Consider the following 17,206-nt stretch of genomic DNA (forward strand, 5'->3'; position numbering starts at 1 on the left):
TATCAGGAGAGCCGTTAAAGTTTGCACTGACGACATTTCAGTTAGACACGATTTCAGCAACAGAAGAAAACTCTTCCCCCAAAGTACAGAGGGACCTCACATTCAGGCTCCACTAAACGACTCCTGACTGTGTGTTTTAAGCTCCAATCTGCCTGCCCTAATTTTGATAATGCCTGTCATTACTTTTGACCCTGGGTTACATTTTCAATAGCACGGCTGCACCCTTGACTGCTGCTGCTGCTTCAGAACTGCAAGACTGTAAAAAATTATCTGGCTGGTTTCCTGCTTAGTCTTTGAAACCCTATTGCTCCTTCCCTCCACCCGCCCCTTGCGCCTACACTTTGATGAAATAGATATACCAATACTTACATATTTTTCACAGTTTGGCTCATGTTATATGCCATCTGGGAATCTGGCACCGGATCTTTGCACCATCTTTTGTGTTTTCAACCATAAATCATATGAAAGTAATAATAATAACAACCAGAATACTCCTAACAGGGTGAAACAACGATGACTGTTCTTTCTAAGGCAGACAGGATGCATGAGCCCGTTGAAAGACAGAAGAGCTTGCATATCAGGATCATAGCTTACATATGTAATGACCTTTTAAAAATACAACTTACAAACTGGCTACATTGAGAGCAAAGTGAATGAAAGCTATTCTGAGTAGTCAACTTTAAATTAAAAAGAGAGGGAGAGAGAAAGGAGGGGGAAACATGTCCCGTCCCCCAAGTAATCTCTGTGTCCTGAAGCATTATTTATTCAATAAATATTGAAAACCTAGTGTGGACCTTGCCCCTGAAATTGCATTGAGAGTCATGGAAATATGTCCACATCGGTGTATTTTTATGTATGAGGTGTGAAGAGTGAATTATGGCATTTCCATTTTGGAAAGCTCAAGCGGCAGAGCTGGGATGGGCCCCAGCCTCAGTCTCTGAACCCCTGGGGTTGAAGAAGAAGAAGAAGAAGAAGAAGAAGAAGAGTTTGGATTTGATATCCCGCTTTTCACTACCCGAAGGAGTCTCAAAGCGGCTAACATTCTCCTTTCCCTTCCTCCCCCACAACAAACACTCTGTGAGGTGAGTGGGGCTGAGAGCCCAAGGTCACTCAGCAGCTGCATGTGGAGGAGTGGAGACACGAACCCGGTTCCCCAGATTACGAGTCTACCACTCTTAACCACTACACCACACTGGCTCTCATTGAAGCTCATTAACAATATTGGACCAAGTAGATCAGGGATGGACTTGCTTCAGTTTGCATGGTATGCTTTCTTTCTATCTTCCTTGAATAATCCTGGCCCAACAGTGTGCTTTTACAAAGCTGGGTATCACTGATACTCGTTGAGTGATCAGGAATATGCATGTTTGCTTAAGAAGTGCCTAGCTTGATTCAAAGCAAGATAAATCAAGTCCTACATTCGCAAGCAGGGGTGTCAATGTGAACAAGATATTGAAGGGGCCAGGCTGAGCCCCACCTTGCATAATCGATCACATGATGTGGTGCATGCACACCAGCCCTCAGATATTTTATGAGGGTGGGGCAAAAGCCCCCTCAGCTCCTAAGAGTTGGCTTCTGTGTTTGCAAGTACTGCTGTAAACAGCAGACACAAGATGGCCCCCAGCACATTGGCTTGTTGTTCACCAAGGGATTGGGACCCCCTTCCTGCCCATTCCTATGGCAGACCATTGGTCTGAATGAGTAGAAACAAGTCTGAGAATATTCAGTGCTAAAAAAGATAAAAACCTGAATGCTGCATTAATAAGAATAGTTGACTCAATTTGCATGAATTATACTGATTAAGCTAATGTGTATATTCTGCATAGTTAATTCTGCATCTGTGGGTTAGGGTAGAAGGTAGAAAGCTAAGTTGCCTCCAACAACTGGAAATTCTGCCCCAGCTATAGACAGGCTCAGAGAGTTTTCAGCCCTATTTGTACAACTTTAAGGGGTGAAACCTTAAAAGAGCAAGCAGTGCTCCCTCAAAACCATTCAATTGTTTCACATCATTAAAACAGCAAGTAAAAATTGGCATAAACTACACTAAATGAGCTACAGTGGCTATTACAGAAGCTCGTGAATCTCAGCTTTCTTTTTTCTCTTTTAAACCCTTACGGTTTCAAAGATAAGACTGGGAAACATGATAGCAGTTTGGGCTGGAAGCTCAGAAACCAGATGGCAAGTGAAAAGGAACTGTGATTCATTCATTTTCCGTAAGTTTACTAAAGTTCTTAGTTTTAAGCTCAGAACTGAAACATTTCAAGTTTTCAAATTTTTAGCATTTGAAGATAATTCTGTAGTAAGAAGCTATCCACGCTAGTGCCTGAGACACAGCATTTGATATGAAAATACCTGCTAATTATATTGGCTATGGCTATGTACAATTAAATATACCAGTGAGCTGTAGCAGTTAGGGTTCATGTGGTTCATGAGCAGTTTGTGACTGTGGTCCAAAACAGACTGACTTTTCTCGCAGTCTGGCTCCACCACCAAAAGTGAGTTGAGTTGAGGAGAAAAGTTTCTGCAACTAGGTCAGCTGGGAAGCAGACAAATTTATCTCATCTCACCTATGTACAACTTTTGTTGTAAAAAGTAGACTCTACCCCTCCCTTAAAAGATGAATAAAGTATTAACCTATGACTCTCTGTGTGATTAAAGGAATATGAATGGACCCCAGTAATTCTATTTTTGCCCTCATGTCTACTTCACAGAGTGTAGTATTTCAGGCTATATGTGGGGGCTCCCATGTTTGAACCTTCCTTCATAACAATAACAAATCACTAAGTATAGAGAAATAGCATGTCAGGGGCTGGGCAACAATACCCCCCCCCTCATATCTAGCTTTCTCTATGCAGGTTTTGTTTGGGGTGGGGTTTTTTTTTAATGGAAGAGCATTCTGTGAACCCCCACCTGCCATTTGAAATGGTACTGTCTAGGTGAAGGTTTGACACTACCTCAGGGAAATCTACATCTGAAGTACCCACTTGTAATCTCTATTTGTATGTATTTTGTGCTACTCTGAGTAGTGCTTCATTTGTAAAACATCAGGGGCTGGGGTTCAAGTGTGGTTCTGAGTCATATAAACAGGTTTATCTGGAAATATTCTCTATGGATTTACCTGGAGTAATTGTGCACATTTGTTTTATTTATCTGATTTAGGAAATGTATACACTACTGGCCTTTTTTAAAAAAAGCAAATTCTCTATAGAGTGGCTTACAAGGTGTCATAAAATGTTACAAAACAGAAATGGGAATACAGTAAAGACATTATAAAAATCTGTTGAACCTGTTTATTCCTGTGCTTCTTCCAGAAAACAGGTTATATTATAGCAGCCTTCTCCAACCCTTGGGTGTTTTAGACCACTACTCCCAATAGTCAGGGATGGTGGAGATTGCATTCCATTTGGAGGGCACCTGCTTTGGGGGGGGAATAAATGGGAGGGAAATGCAGGAAGCAAAAGTGTAGTTTAGTGGCCAACGTGTTTTGGACCTTGTCAGTGAGTTCTACAAATAAAAATATTTGTATAGTTAACAGAACTGTGCATTAGAGATAAGACCTAGTCAAATGAAGCTCTGTTTCTGTGTGGTTTTAAGAAGGGAAAAGCCATAGCTTAGTGACAGCATACACAGTTCAGCTCCTGTGCTCAGGTTAATTGATTTTTAGCTGAATTGGGAAAGAGCTCCTTTGGTGACTTTGGAGAGGCAGTGGCTTTCAGAATATGCAGAATACTGGGCTAGAATGATGAACCATATCAAAGGCCTGCTTAGTAGCAGACATCTCTTGATCCGCTAGCCTGATTTGATCCAGTAGTTACCAAAAATTCCAAAACACATCTCACAAATCATATCAAAGCACCAACTTTGGTGCTTTATTATTTGTCTGCAACAGGCATGGCTTGGTCAGAAGAGCAAAATCCAACTCCTATAACAAAAAACATGTTTTTCAAATTTGATACCGTCAAATATAAATCCATGATAATCTTGTGGTCTTTGCACTGAATTGGTATTATAACCATTTCTCTTAAGAATATTTAATGAAAAACAGGACATGGGGATTGTGCCCTCTGGGAGGGTTTTATTATACGCTTTGGGCAGAGGTTGCCTTGACGCCTATGGATAATTTTTTATGGATACATAATCTGGTAGTGTGCGGGAGTATCAGAACAAACTTGGCTGACTCGAAGTGTGTGTTTGACTATTTTCCAAGTTTACCCAGTGCTGTAACTGATGTGGTTTAACATAGTCTTTTCACAACAAGGACTTGATTTCATTTTGAGGTGGCCCAGTCGTCCATGTGTAGCATATAAAACACTTGCACTGCAATGGTGCTTATCACCTCAGATTATAAAATGGCTAACAATAGCATCTTGATTGTACACATTTTCATTATGTCACTTTGTATAGTGCAGGGCTTGTCTACAATGATGTTTACTGTGTGTCTGCACCCGTTAACATTCCTATTCAATTTGCACAATCTACATGACGCTACCTTCCAACAACACCAACCCTGATGCTTTCCCCTTGTAAATGTGGGTTTAGCCATACAGGGATAATCTAATGAACTGGGGGAAAATTGCCCTCAAACTGCTTCACTCGGGGTCACAGACTATTTGTTGCAGTGCTTTCGGGTCAGTGAATCACCTCTTTCTGCTCTTCTCCTTTGCATGACCACTACTTCCCTAGTGCTTTCATTTCCTTTTATGTACATTCTTGTAGCTATTTCTGGCATGCTCCTGAACGGAGTGTAGCCTTAAGACATTTCTTAATTTTGCTCCTTCAGATTTGCACAAAACCAGAAAATTACACAAACCAATCACATTAAAAATGGTTTCCCGAACATTTATATTTGGCTGGCTATGTGCTTTTGTTTACATCCTGGGCTAAGGGCTCATCCAAATCCCGGGTAAGTCCTATAAAAGGAGGATTCTGGGGTGTGACTTACCCCACTCCAAACTTAGTTTAGCTCAGTCATGTGACCTATTAACCCAATAGAATTTACTTGAGCAGAGAGGTTGGTGTGAGTCAAGGGTGGTGTAAGCTGAAGCAGCTGGCAGTAGCTCCACTCCTAAACCAAGTTTGGAAAAAATTTGCCCTGGCTTCCTATCGTTTGGATTGCTTTATAAGTGACTAGGTCAGCCCCACTCTCTCAGCCTAATCCTACCCCACAGGGTTTTTGCGACAATAACAGGTGGGGAGGCATGTGGGTTGCACTGATTTGTGGCATAGGATAACAAGCTAGTTTTGTACAATAAATGTTTCCAGCTTTGCTTTCCTGATCCATTGCCCCAACACCCTGGCAGATGCCTTTTATGTTTAACTAGTAACTGTGGAGACATTAGCAGACCCTGATTAAAGGGGGCATGGGTATGCAAGGCAGAGAGGAAAGCACAGTGTCCCTACAGATTTGCCATAAAAAGAAGTGCTTTATTGAACACTCCACATGCATAAGACAGAGTGTCTAATAAAAACATATGCAGTCTTGACAACCACTCCCTATCAAAACAGCTTAAAAACCCTGCTGCATGCAGAGAGGTCAGTTATCTGAGAAACCCCTAATGAGACTGGGTGCCTCTACCTGATGCAGGAGAGGAGACTCTCTTTAAGAAACTTGATCTAAAGGCTACCTGTATATAGCCTTAAAGGTTTTCTAATATATCAAGCCACAGCTTCACATTACGGATAGGCTTTAGAAGACGTTTGAGATCTTCACAATGGTTTCATGGATCATGTTTCCACACATATAACATGCTACTCATTTGTAATATTTGGGTAGTGGAGGAAGAGGAAGAGGACCATGTGTGTGCTTGGGCATCATAAATTCTTTTTATTTCTTTGAGAGCTGCTTTATATCACTGTGCATGTTGAATTGGTTTAGTACAGAATATGACTAGAATACTTCAGGATAGTTTGCATATTTGATTCTCTAAGAGTTGTGGAAGCGTGGTTGAGCTGTATAAGAGACCCCTGATGAACTCCCATCCTCTGATATGGCATCTTCACTCTGGGCAAAAAGAGCTAGAAAGAGGTCATAGTCTGGAGATCTCCTCTTGATCTGCCCAAGAGGTGGCAGGGTCAATATTGTCATTGACAGCAATCAAGAGGGAGGTACATAGTGAGAATCATTTGCATTTTTAATACTGGGTGCATTTTTTTAAGCATCCCTTGTTATTGCATATTTATAATGTTGAAAGTAATTGAAAAGGAGCAAAAATAGAATTGAAATTACACGAAGCTGATAAAATCTGAAAGAAAATAAACACTGCTTAGAAATGTAAATTAATAAAACCATTTCCTAATAAATGAATTGCAGTACTGAGCCTCTAATTCTATTGATGTTCCAAACTCTGTATAGCTCCCAAAAGAGTCACCAAATGAATGCAGTTCAACCATCTTTACATTTATTACTATGTACTCTGTCTACTGGTCTACTCTACTATGAGGAACTGTTCGGTCTTCCAGTGTTGTAGAACAAGCTGCTTCACTTATAACCTAGATATGTGTCTTCAAATAGCAGTCGATCAGCACTGCAAATGGCTTTGGAAATTCTACATGATTTCACCATAGCTGTCAACTTTTCCCTTTTTTTAAGGGAAATTCCCTTATTCCAAATAGGATTCCTCGCAAGAAAAGGGAAAAGTTGACAGCTATGGATTTCACTCATGTGGGCTTCTGTTAGAAAGAGAAATTAGTCAAAACTCTTGATACATATAGTTCCTTCAAATGTGAGCACAGTCAACAAAGTTCTGCCTGAGAGCCAATTGAAACATTATAGCTCCCATGTGAAGGCTGATTAAAAAGTGTTTATCCTCATGCTTTGTATGCTAGGCATAACATTTAAAAGCCTCTTACACTATGTACTGGCTAAAATTTGTACAAGGGCCAGCAATTGCTTGGGATGTGCATTGCTGTTACTGGTGTGAAAACACTGTGCACATTTTGGTAAATGGAAGGAATGACAAGCTTTTAAATGCTACTCACAATGCTTTTGGGAGTCTGTAACATTTTAAATTGGCCTGATAATTCTTGTAAGGGAGTGACAGTGGTTTTGGTGTTCAGGATAGTGGTTTGGAAAAGCCGACAAAGGGCTGTTAAGTGGCAAAGCAAGAGAAACTCTGCAGCTATTCCAAATGAAACTTAAGGGCTTGTTTACATGATCTAGGAAGAGGGTGACCAGATGCCAATGAAGACAAGATTCCTGCACCTTTTAATAGTGGCACTGGAGAGGGAATTTCAGCAGGTGTAGAGTGCAAACTACACATGCTGAAATTCATTTTTCTAAAGGTGTAGGAATCCTGCCCTCTTTTGCATCTGGATACCATATAAGGAAAGCAGAGTTGATACAGCTGAATTAACCATTCTTCATGCAGGAAATAAATCCCAGAGTGATATAGTCATACTTTCAGGTTCAAGGTCTACAGTTTCCCCCCTTTATTCTTTGCACAAGAGGCAAGGCAATACCAAATACTTCTGATTACCTGGGGGATACTTTCTATGCTCTCAGTTTGATTTAGCTTCTGATCACATTAAAAGAAATCAGAAGTTAAATCTATATAAGACGTTCAAAAAGCCAGATAGCTGATCACCTAAGCAAGCCCCGAGTGTGTTTTTAAATGAGGGCGGGGGATTTTTCACTCATGCATGGTGCCAGATTAACAGCCCTAGAGACTGAAGCCTTCTATTTATCCACAGAACAGGTACAGCACAGGCAGCAGCCATGCAAGCTTCCCCACAGCAAAGTATCAACCAAATGTCTCAACCCTGTTCTGGAGGAACCACCTGTTGAGGTGAGAAGGTAGTTCAGTCTCTTTATGTCCATGGCTTTTCTGTAGCAACTGCTGTTAAAGAGCCACACCAATAGCCCTAACAAGGATGTGGTCTTTGGAGAAAAGCATCCAGCCTTTTGTGTCCAGGCCACATCCATTAAAAAAAAAAGTGTTGTTAACTGATAACACAATATTTTGTTCTATGCAATGGAGGAACAACTTTGAAAATATGGCTCAATGATTTTTCTGGATGAAGATTTTTCACATCACCTGCCATAGATTATCAGAAAATGACAACAGGGGAGCATGGCCATTTTAGTTTCTTCTGCCTCCTGATTATTGTGAAGAGGCCGAGAAAACAAATGCTATGCTTCTCAGCAGGAAATTAAGCTGCTGTACATGCAGAAGGCATGCTGTTTCTGGTTAAAGGGGGGAAAGGAAAGGTTTCTTTTGTCCCCCACTGCTGGTTTCAACCATCTCTTTCACAATGAAAGCTTGAGAAGGAGATGGAAAACTGTTGGGGCACACTTCACTCATTTGCTTGAGCTCTCTCGGGAAAACCTAAAGCAACTCAAGTCCCCCTTCCCCACTGAGCATTTTCCAGAATTGTTTGCGGAGGGTGGGGGGCTGAATGCAAAGTGAAGAACGATGTTGTGGTTTTTAACTTGTTTTATTTTTAAAATTTATATCCTGACCTTCCTCCCAAAGGAGCTCAGGGTGGGCAAATGGCGTGGGAAGTAGTTCCAGATGCACTTGAGCAGAAAGTCCCCCTCTGCCTTTCCTTTCTGTCCTTCTGCAGCTAGTCTAGAATGCATATCTGTAATGGGCGAAAGGCAACAGTTACTTTGCAGCAAAACCTATGGGCAGACGGTGCATTATATGTGAAAGATGCTCTTGTCTCTGTTTCCATGCCTTGTTCTACAGTAGCAACCTATTATCAGTCACAATTCCCATGATCTGCCAGGGTTTCTCTTTGAAGGTGTTCTTAGTGCATTAAGTAAGAACAGCAAGGCACATAATGTTTCTAGTGGCTGTTCTCTAGCTATGAAATATCCCCCTCCTTAAAGTTTGTCAAAGTCCAGATGCAATGTTAAACTTCTTTTATTTAAGAGATGCTTATTGGGATAGTTTAGCTTCATGTTTTAATCTGTATTATTATTATTTTGCACAGTGGTACCTCAGGTTAAGAACTTAATTCGTTCCGGAGCTCCATTCTTAACCTGAAACTGTTCTTAACCTGAGGCACCACTTTAGCTAATGGGGCCTCCCACTGACGCCACACCGCTGGAGCACAATTTCTGTTCTCATCCTGTAGCAAAGTTCTCAACCCGAGGTACTATTTCTGGGTTAGCAGAGTCTGTAACCCGAAGTGTTTGTAACCTGGGGTGTTTGTAACCAGAGCTTTGTCTCCCTGTTTCAGTGCTGAATTGTTTTATATTTCTCTTGGCTTTATTGTATGAAACTGGTTTTATTAATTTTGAACTGCTGTTTCTTGTGAGCTGCTTTGAGTTTATTTTATAAAAAAGCCAGGTATATATATATTTAATAAATAAAGTAGATGTATCCAGATACAAAAGTGTAAACATAATAACAGCAACAAACCCAGGACACAACTCATGCCTGTTCAGTTCACTTACGGCCTATTCATTGGGTTGTATCCAATGGTCCTTTTCCAGTTACGGAAGGGCTTTTGCATCCATGAACAGAAAGCAAGGGAGGCAATTTTCACCACTTATCTCTTCATCCTGCAGCTCCCAGTTCCCTTAAATTCTGTTCTGGAGGGTTGGGGGTTCTCTAGCCAGTGTAAGAAGTATTGCAGGGTGCAGCACTTTCAGGAATTGAAAGACCCCTTCTACTCCAATAGATACAACCCATTAATTTTTATGTAGCTGAATTTTTCTGAAGGAACTCTGTGATACTGCAAAACTACTTCATTTTTATAATAATTTCAGAGCTGCAGGTGGTGTTTTGGCTTCATATTTTTTATAATAAATTATGTCTGAAAAAGCTTGTTGATTGGTTAATTGTGTAAGTGAGGCAAACATGAGGGAAAGCAGCTGTATTCTAGTAGGGCAAGAAGTTCTTGTTTGAGCTGTATGTTAACCTTGGTCAACTTCAGAAATCCTTGGGAGGATATCGGTGAAAGTGACTACAAAACTTTGGTGTAACAGGTTCTGGTACTGGTCTAAGTAATGAGCAATACCTTAAAATAATTTTGCATTTTACGGAATTTGACATCTCTCCCACCCCTCCCTATGTGTAGATATATAGAATTTGTGTTGCACATTCATTTTTACCTTAAGCAAAATACTGCTTTTGAATATAAATTTGTGTAGTGGCCATGCATTCTGAGCTATAATGAAACAATTCTCACTGTCCTCCCAGTTAACAGAAATCTAGTGACTTTTGGTTAAAGTAAGTACAGTTCTAGATCTACCCAAGAGCATCAAACAACAACAAACCTCTTTCATGTATCTGTAAATGAGAGAAAATTAAAAACACAGAAATATCTTAACAGCCTGATTATTCCAGTGTATTATACATTTTCCAGGAGGAAATCCAAGAAGATATCTGATGGGGGTTGGGGTGGGGGTGTCCTTTCAGGCTTTATGTTTTATTTATGATTTGAAGCTTATTTCATCCACGAAGCACTTCAAATGTGGCAACAACAACAAAATCTACTCACCAAAATTTCGATACTACTGATCTCAGTTTCAAAATAATAAACAAGGTTGAACTGAGAGACAGGATTTGAGATCTAACTTCATTTTTAAGCTTCAGAAAATAGAGCTAAGCAGCTGGCAGAAAAGTAGGCTGCAATTATGCGAGGAAATGTCATTCTTTTATGTTCGGCATCTGAACCACACAAAAAATATTGAGTGCGGTTTTTATCTCTATGGCCACGTTTACATGTACATTTCTCTGTTTGGTGTTCATCTGCTTGACACCAACCAAACATAAGCTTCCCCATCACAGGAGCATGTGGTTTTAAACCTTTGTTGCTTTTTTGGTGGACCGAGGCAATATCTCTTCTGAACTCAGCCAGCAAGGTTAGCCATAATTATTGTAATGACTTCTAATTGATCTCTACGAGCCTTTCCCCTCTAAATACGTTGTCTTTCATCTACAGACCCATTCTGAGGAGAGACCATTTCAATGTGAGGAATGCAAAGCACTGTTCCGAACGCCATTCTCTCTGCAGAGACACCTTCTAATACATAACAGTAAGTTCTAATATAGAAGATCAAGAGGTTCCCACATATCATTGCTGTCTTGTAATCTGTGAGAGTAAGTGCACTGTTAGTTTAGAAGACTGTCTGGTGTAGGTTAGTATCAGGGTCTTTTCACTAAATGCACACAGAGAGAAGGGGGAGGGAGGGAGGGAGAGGGAGATTTAGATAGCTGATTTTAAAACTCTAACGATGACTAGCAAAGTGGCATGTAGTTTATCAACAAACTAGTGATGCATTCTATCTTTGGCAGGGAACGGAGTCTTTGTCTGTTTGATTCAATAGGAAAATTAACTTTAATATACCATTAGGCTGAGAGCTACAGAAAGACAAATGTGTTTATTATTTAACAAACACCCCTGGGTGATGAGTCCTTCTGTCAATGTGGGCAATATGAATGAGTTCTTCAGAAGATATAATCCTGATTCAATGCTCAAAATTGACGTGCCTGTTTTCTCAGCTCTTCCATCTACTCCTTACCCAGGAATAGCCAAATTTGTACAGCACACTTTATCTCTCTTGTATAAAACCCCAGTGGTGAGTATCCTGCCCCTCCTGACCTTATTGCTTAGTACCATTCACCAGCAAATCCTGCCCATTTTGTAATGAGCTTCTCTTTTTTCAAGGTATGTCATTGGCAGGCAATGGTTGGTAAACTCCTAATGACCATAATTCATGTGGTGAATGCTGGTAAATGATACACAGGCAGCCTAGGACATTCACCCTAGGAATGTGGATCTCTACAGAGAGTGTGATTTATATTCCAATTCAGTCTTTTGTGCTGCCTGTGATTAGCATAGGGATGGGCCATAGGTCAGATGGTTTGATCCCTGGAGTCTCCAGGTAGGGCAGGAAAAGCTCCTGTCTGAAATCCCTGAGAGCTGTTGCCAGTCAGAGTGGAAAATACTGAGCTAGATGAACCAATGGTATGGCTTGGGATAAGGCAGTTTCCTGTGTTAGCACATATGAAGGGGAATATAATTGTATTCATGGATATTTGAGGGTGATATAGAAGGTGAAGTCATTGCGGAAGAATTAAAGTCCTTATGCAGAAATTTACCTCATGATTCAAATATCATCTGTGTCCTGAACTTGGTTGCCTTAGTCGTAAGTTAGCTCCTCAAGAATGGTAGCCTCAGATGATCTGCCTTAAAGAATTGCGGGAAGGATTACAACTTGATACATAAAGCATTGTGAACACTTTAAAAGCATTATATAAATGCTAAGTATTATTATTGTAACATGATACATTTTGTATGTGATGTTGCTCTCCACATGCCTGTGTTACATAACAAGCTTTAGCCAATAATAATAATAATAATAATAATAATAATAATAATATTCATACCCTGTCCTTCTGGCTGGGTTTTCCCAGCCACTCTGGGAGGCTTACAGCATATATAAAAACAGCTAGAGTACTGCAGTATCCCATGTGAATTTGGGGGTCTATTCAACAAACAAAAACATTTCAGTACCATTTCCCACTGCTACTACTAAGAAGCAATTCACACAAAACTAAAAGTTGTGGCTGCAAAAGTCAAAGCATTCCCTATAGACTTCAAAATCTGTTTCTTCACCTTGAACTCCATTAGGCATTTTAAAAATCTCCTTGATGCCTGATCATCTTGATCGTTGTTCCTCTAGTGCCCAAGCATGCGAGTTGAGATTTGGTTGTGTATCTTTTGTATGACTCCTAGAAGACCTGAGATTCTTAGATAATCCTTTGAGACTCAAAGGTGACGTGTACAGAAATGAAGAAAATGTGCCATGTTTGTACAGCATAATTGTGCTTGTAACAAGTTTCTGAAGGTATTGAATGATTCTCTTGTTTACTAGGGTGACCTTCTATAGAGTAAGCGAAATGCTGTAAAATGCCAAACACTACCCCTGGTCCAATATTGTGCTGAAGCAGTTAATTATTCATTCACTTCAAAATTTTATAGCTTTCGTTTCTCTATATAAAAAAATTAAATGTCTAATGCCCAACTGTCAATAAAACAAAACCAACACAATACTATGCAATACAATAAACTGATCTGTAGAAAACACAACTTGAAAAAAGAGACAATGCACGTATTTTTGTAAACTAAGAAATCTTTAATAACAATATTTTAAAAAAAATACTATGCAATACAATAAAATTAGTATATCTGCTTGCTTTTTATGTTTTGTTGTATTTACAATAGTATTTGGCTGTCTGCAGCTTGCATTAGTTTTTGTGAGTTTACATTTTTCATTGGTTTCAGAAAGGTCAAGCAGGCCCAAATATATGAATGGTGATGACCAACAGTTCCTATCTACGCTTTTGGCTGTTTCTGTTTTAGCTGTAAGCTGCCTTAACTTTCTCATTCCTGAGAAATGTGCAAATTTGTCTTCATTTGAGTAATTTGTAGAATAGGAAAGTACCTCCAAGATATACCTGGAATGCACATTGAGTGTACCGGTAGATTTCTAAAGTGGATGCCTGAAAAATGTGCTTTCTTGGACATCTCTCAAGGAACTGTAGCAGGAGGATTGTACAGTCATAAGTTAGTTCTCAAATGGAATCCGTTCAGGAAGTCTGTTTGACTTCTGAAAACATTTGAAAACCAAGGTGCAGCTTCCGATTGGCTGCAGGAACTTCCTACACTCAACCGGAAGCCGCGGAAGCCACATCGGATGTTCGGCTTCCAAAAAAAGTTCATAAACCGAAACACTCACTTTGAAGTTTGTGCGCTCGGGAGCCAAAACGTTCAAGTCACAAGGCGGTTAAAAAACCAAGTTATGACTGTATGCCGCATGAAGTTAGGATACTTTTAGAAACAGTAGTTTTATAAACACCCCTTAGTATGATAGTGGAAGTTAAGCTAAGTCTACTACTAACATAGCTTTATTCCTTTTTCCGCTCTGCAAGGTGAAAGAACCTTTAAGTGTGATCACTGTGATGCAACATTCAAAAGGAAGGACACATTGAATGTTCACATACAAGTAGTTCATGATGGCCATAAGAAATACAAATGTGATTTGTGTGACAAAGCCTTTGTGACACCGTCTGTGCTTAAGAGTCATAAAAAAGTAAGTATAACCCATAGCTTGTAAAAACTGAGGTCATTGTAATAGGTTAAATTTCGTTCATTGTTTACTATGCTTACCTTTGACTTTACAGATAATGAAATTTATTTTAAGGTAAATACTTTCAGCTGTGGATTGTCCATACCAACAGAGTATGTGAGTATTGTCCATACCAACAGAGACAACAGAGTATTGTCCATAACAACAGAGAAAAGTGATAGCATATGTAAATATTAGAATTAAGGTAGCTGTAAACACATTTTTCAAATGCAAGCAATGAAGAACTTCAATCTTATTGGTGTGGTCCAATCTTATTTATGAATCAGTGGAGCTGTTTTAAGACTCCCCAACAATCTTTGTTCCTTTGACTGCGACTTACTACAATTTTTTTTCTCATATCTCAATCTCATTCCTTATTCTGATAACAATAGGATTGTTCATTTGCTTCAGAGAAAAATATATGCAAGAACTTGTATTATTTTAATTGATTGGTTTGGGAAACATTGCAAATGTGGATGTACAGAGTATGTTAGTAGTTTTCTCTAGCATTATCATTAACCAGTATATAATATTTCTAAACCAACTTCTCTTAATTCACAAGAATTTAGCATTTATTTCCCTAGTGTCATGGAGTGAAAGTTATATTGGTCTGCTACATTCTGAAATTGTATACCATTTACAGAACCATAAAGGCATCTATCATGTGCACTATGTAAGTTAAGGTGTCTCACTGTGGGTTAATGAAGGTGTAACTTTATAACATGCTGCAGTACAATATATACAGTATCTGGGACTAAGTTCCATTGAACTCAATGGGTCTTACATTTGAGTAGACATTTTCCAGTCAAAATGAGAATTGAAGCCTTTTCCATATAGGAGTACAGGTGAAGTTCAAAAATTGTCAATGGTAATTTAATAATCTTATCCCATGATATCCTGTTTTAAATCTTTATAAATCCTAGTGATGTATATTTTCAAACAAATTCCTAAAGAATTGTTGCATGCAACTTGGCAGAGTTGCTGGAATCTTTTGGAAGGCTTGGGCATGATGTAACATTGACTTCAAAAGTAGTTTACCATGAAGTCTGGTGGAGGGCTTCCTGTGGGGGAAAGGCAAGTCCAAATTTCCTTTGGGGAACATGCATTAGAGATGCCACTAGCAAGCAAGATGACACAGCACTAAGAGCAGTTTAGTTTCTCATTAATTGACGCGACCGATAGTGGGTCCAAGGGTCAAGAAAGTGCTTTCTGCACATGCTGTGTAGAGAGAAGTGAAGGGCAGGTGGGGCTCATCGACCTGGGAAGGTAGCTCATCTAGGAGAAGGAAAACTCTGATCCTAAACCTCTGCTGCCTTGAGCGGTATCTTGGGGGGGGGGGAGCTAAAAAGTAAACCCTACACAAATCCAGAGTGGATTGGACAGCAGTTGGACAGTGCCCAGTAGCGTCGCAAGGGGGGGCGGTACGCCCCGGGTTTCATCTCTGCAGGGGTGACAAGACGTCACCCCGCAGGAGCTTGTGGCGGCATGAGCAGCCAGCATGCCACAGCAGCCGCATGTGGAGGATCGCCCATTTGTGGCTGCAGCCGCGAGCAGAGGATCCCGGTGCCGGCGGAAAACCGCTAAGTACAGTGCATGTGTGGCGTTGCACACATGCACTGTATGTAGCAACGTTGTGCATGCGCTGTATAGCGGTTTGCCGCCTCCGGTGCTCCAGGACCGTACGGATGGTGCCGGGATCCCTCCGTCACCGCTACAGCCACAAACGGAGGATCCTGGCACCATCCGTAAAGTGCTGGAGCAGCACCAGCTGCAAACCACTATACAGTGCATGTGCGGTGTCGCTATGTACGGTGTATGTGTGATACATAGCGATGCCACACATGCGCCCTTCGTAGTGATGCCCTCCCTGGGTGTCACACCGCCTTCCTTCGCCCCTGACAGTGCCTTGTTTACCTCCTACCGGTAACTCCTGCAGCCAAGCTAGTGCCAAATGTATTGTCCTGCTTTCCTTTGGACCACACCAGCAAGGCTGAGAGAGGTGTTTTGTCATCTGGGCCAAGCACCCAGGTGGATATCACTTCAATGCTGCTAATGCAGTGGTTTGACAACACAAATAGAGTAAATCACTTGACTTATGCAATGTAAATTTATTATTTTGAGTAGAAGTCTTACTTGAAAGCTGGTATGTCTTGATGTCCCAGTAGGAACCATCTCATTAAGGAATTAGCTTTGGAGAATACATTTATTATGCAGTTATTTAAAAGCTCCGAAAAACACTGCAGTGTCGGGACTAAGAACTTCAGCATTACATTAAAATTGAGCATGTAGTTAACTGTGTCTCTGAATCAGGGCCCCAGAAGGGTATGAAAGGCTGGAATAAATCATTCTTTCGACATTTCTTCTTCCCTTGCCTTCGTATACCTGCTGACAGCTATTGAAAAAGCCCAATGACTCAAAGTACATAACTTCTTGGGGGAAATGCTAAACTCTTCCCTTCTTTGTTAAGCCATTGCACATTGTATGCCCTCTTAGGGCCAAGGCTGTGGTCTTGAGTTTGAAGTATTGACGGGTTTGTATTTGTCTTCACTTTGATTTCATTATTGTTTTGTGCTGTTGCATTTGATAAGATGAGCTAAGCCAACACTGTCTCCCCCTCACTCTGTAAATCCTGACTTTCGATGAACAGAGTAAATATTGACATTGTTTATCCACTAGGGATGCAGGAGTTAGTGGCAGGATTTATTAGGATTAAAAGAAGTACCTAGAAGGTCATATCCTCTGCCACCTTACCTAACTGGCAGGTAAAGTTATGGTTTTGATTAAACTCTTAACAGTTACATGTTTTGTAATGGAAAAAAGTTAACTATATTGATTTTAAAAATAAAATAAAATCCTGAACTAATAAGCCTAAACTTCCATTCAGAGGATATTTCTTCTTACAGTTGTATCCATGGAGAGATCAGGAATACATGTTGAGTTTTTGCCCTCTCATTCTTCTTCATTGGTCCTTATTGTGGAAAGAACTGGAAGATTCTGCATTCAAACAAACACAGTCTGCCTGAACTTTGCAAGACAGTACCCATTTGAGTGGCCAGAAGCACCCAGTGTCTGCACTGTGCTGTCCTTGGCTTTGATCTCTATTTATTAGAGCTTTCATAATCA

The 17,206-nt window shown here is 40.3% G+C and overlaps 1 protein-coding gene across 4 annotated transcripts in view; it reads left to right on the top strand.

The window, feature by feature from the left end:
- PRDM5 (PR/SET domain 5) overlaps nucleotides 1-17,206 on the top strand; it is an 89,905-nt gene that overhangs the window by 34,315 nt on the left and 38,384 nt on the right. For 3 of the 4 annotated variants that reach the window (XM_033159871.1, XM_033159874.1, XM_033159872.1), the window contains exons 11-12: nucleotides 10,894-10,987; nucleotides 13,887-14,047. In XM_033159871.1, coding sequence (XP_033015762.1) covers nucleotides 10,894-10,987; nucleotides 13,887-14,047 — 255 coding nt within the window. Of the gene's footprint in view, nucleotides 1-7,689; nucleotides 7,785-10,893; nucleotides 10,988-13,886; nucleotides 14,048-17,206 lie in introns of all 4 variants that reach the window. The other variant, XM_033159873.1, reaches the window with a different exon arrangement.

Source organism: Lacerta agilis, chromosome 9 (genome assembly GCF_009819535.1).
Source record: "Lacerta agilis isolate rLacAgi1 chromosome 9, rLacAgi1.pri, whole genome shotgun sequence".
Lineage (NCBI taxonomy): Eukaryota > Metazoa > Chordata > Lepidosauria > Squamata > Lacertidae > Lacerta > Lacerta agilis.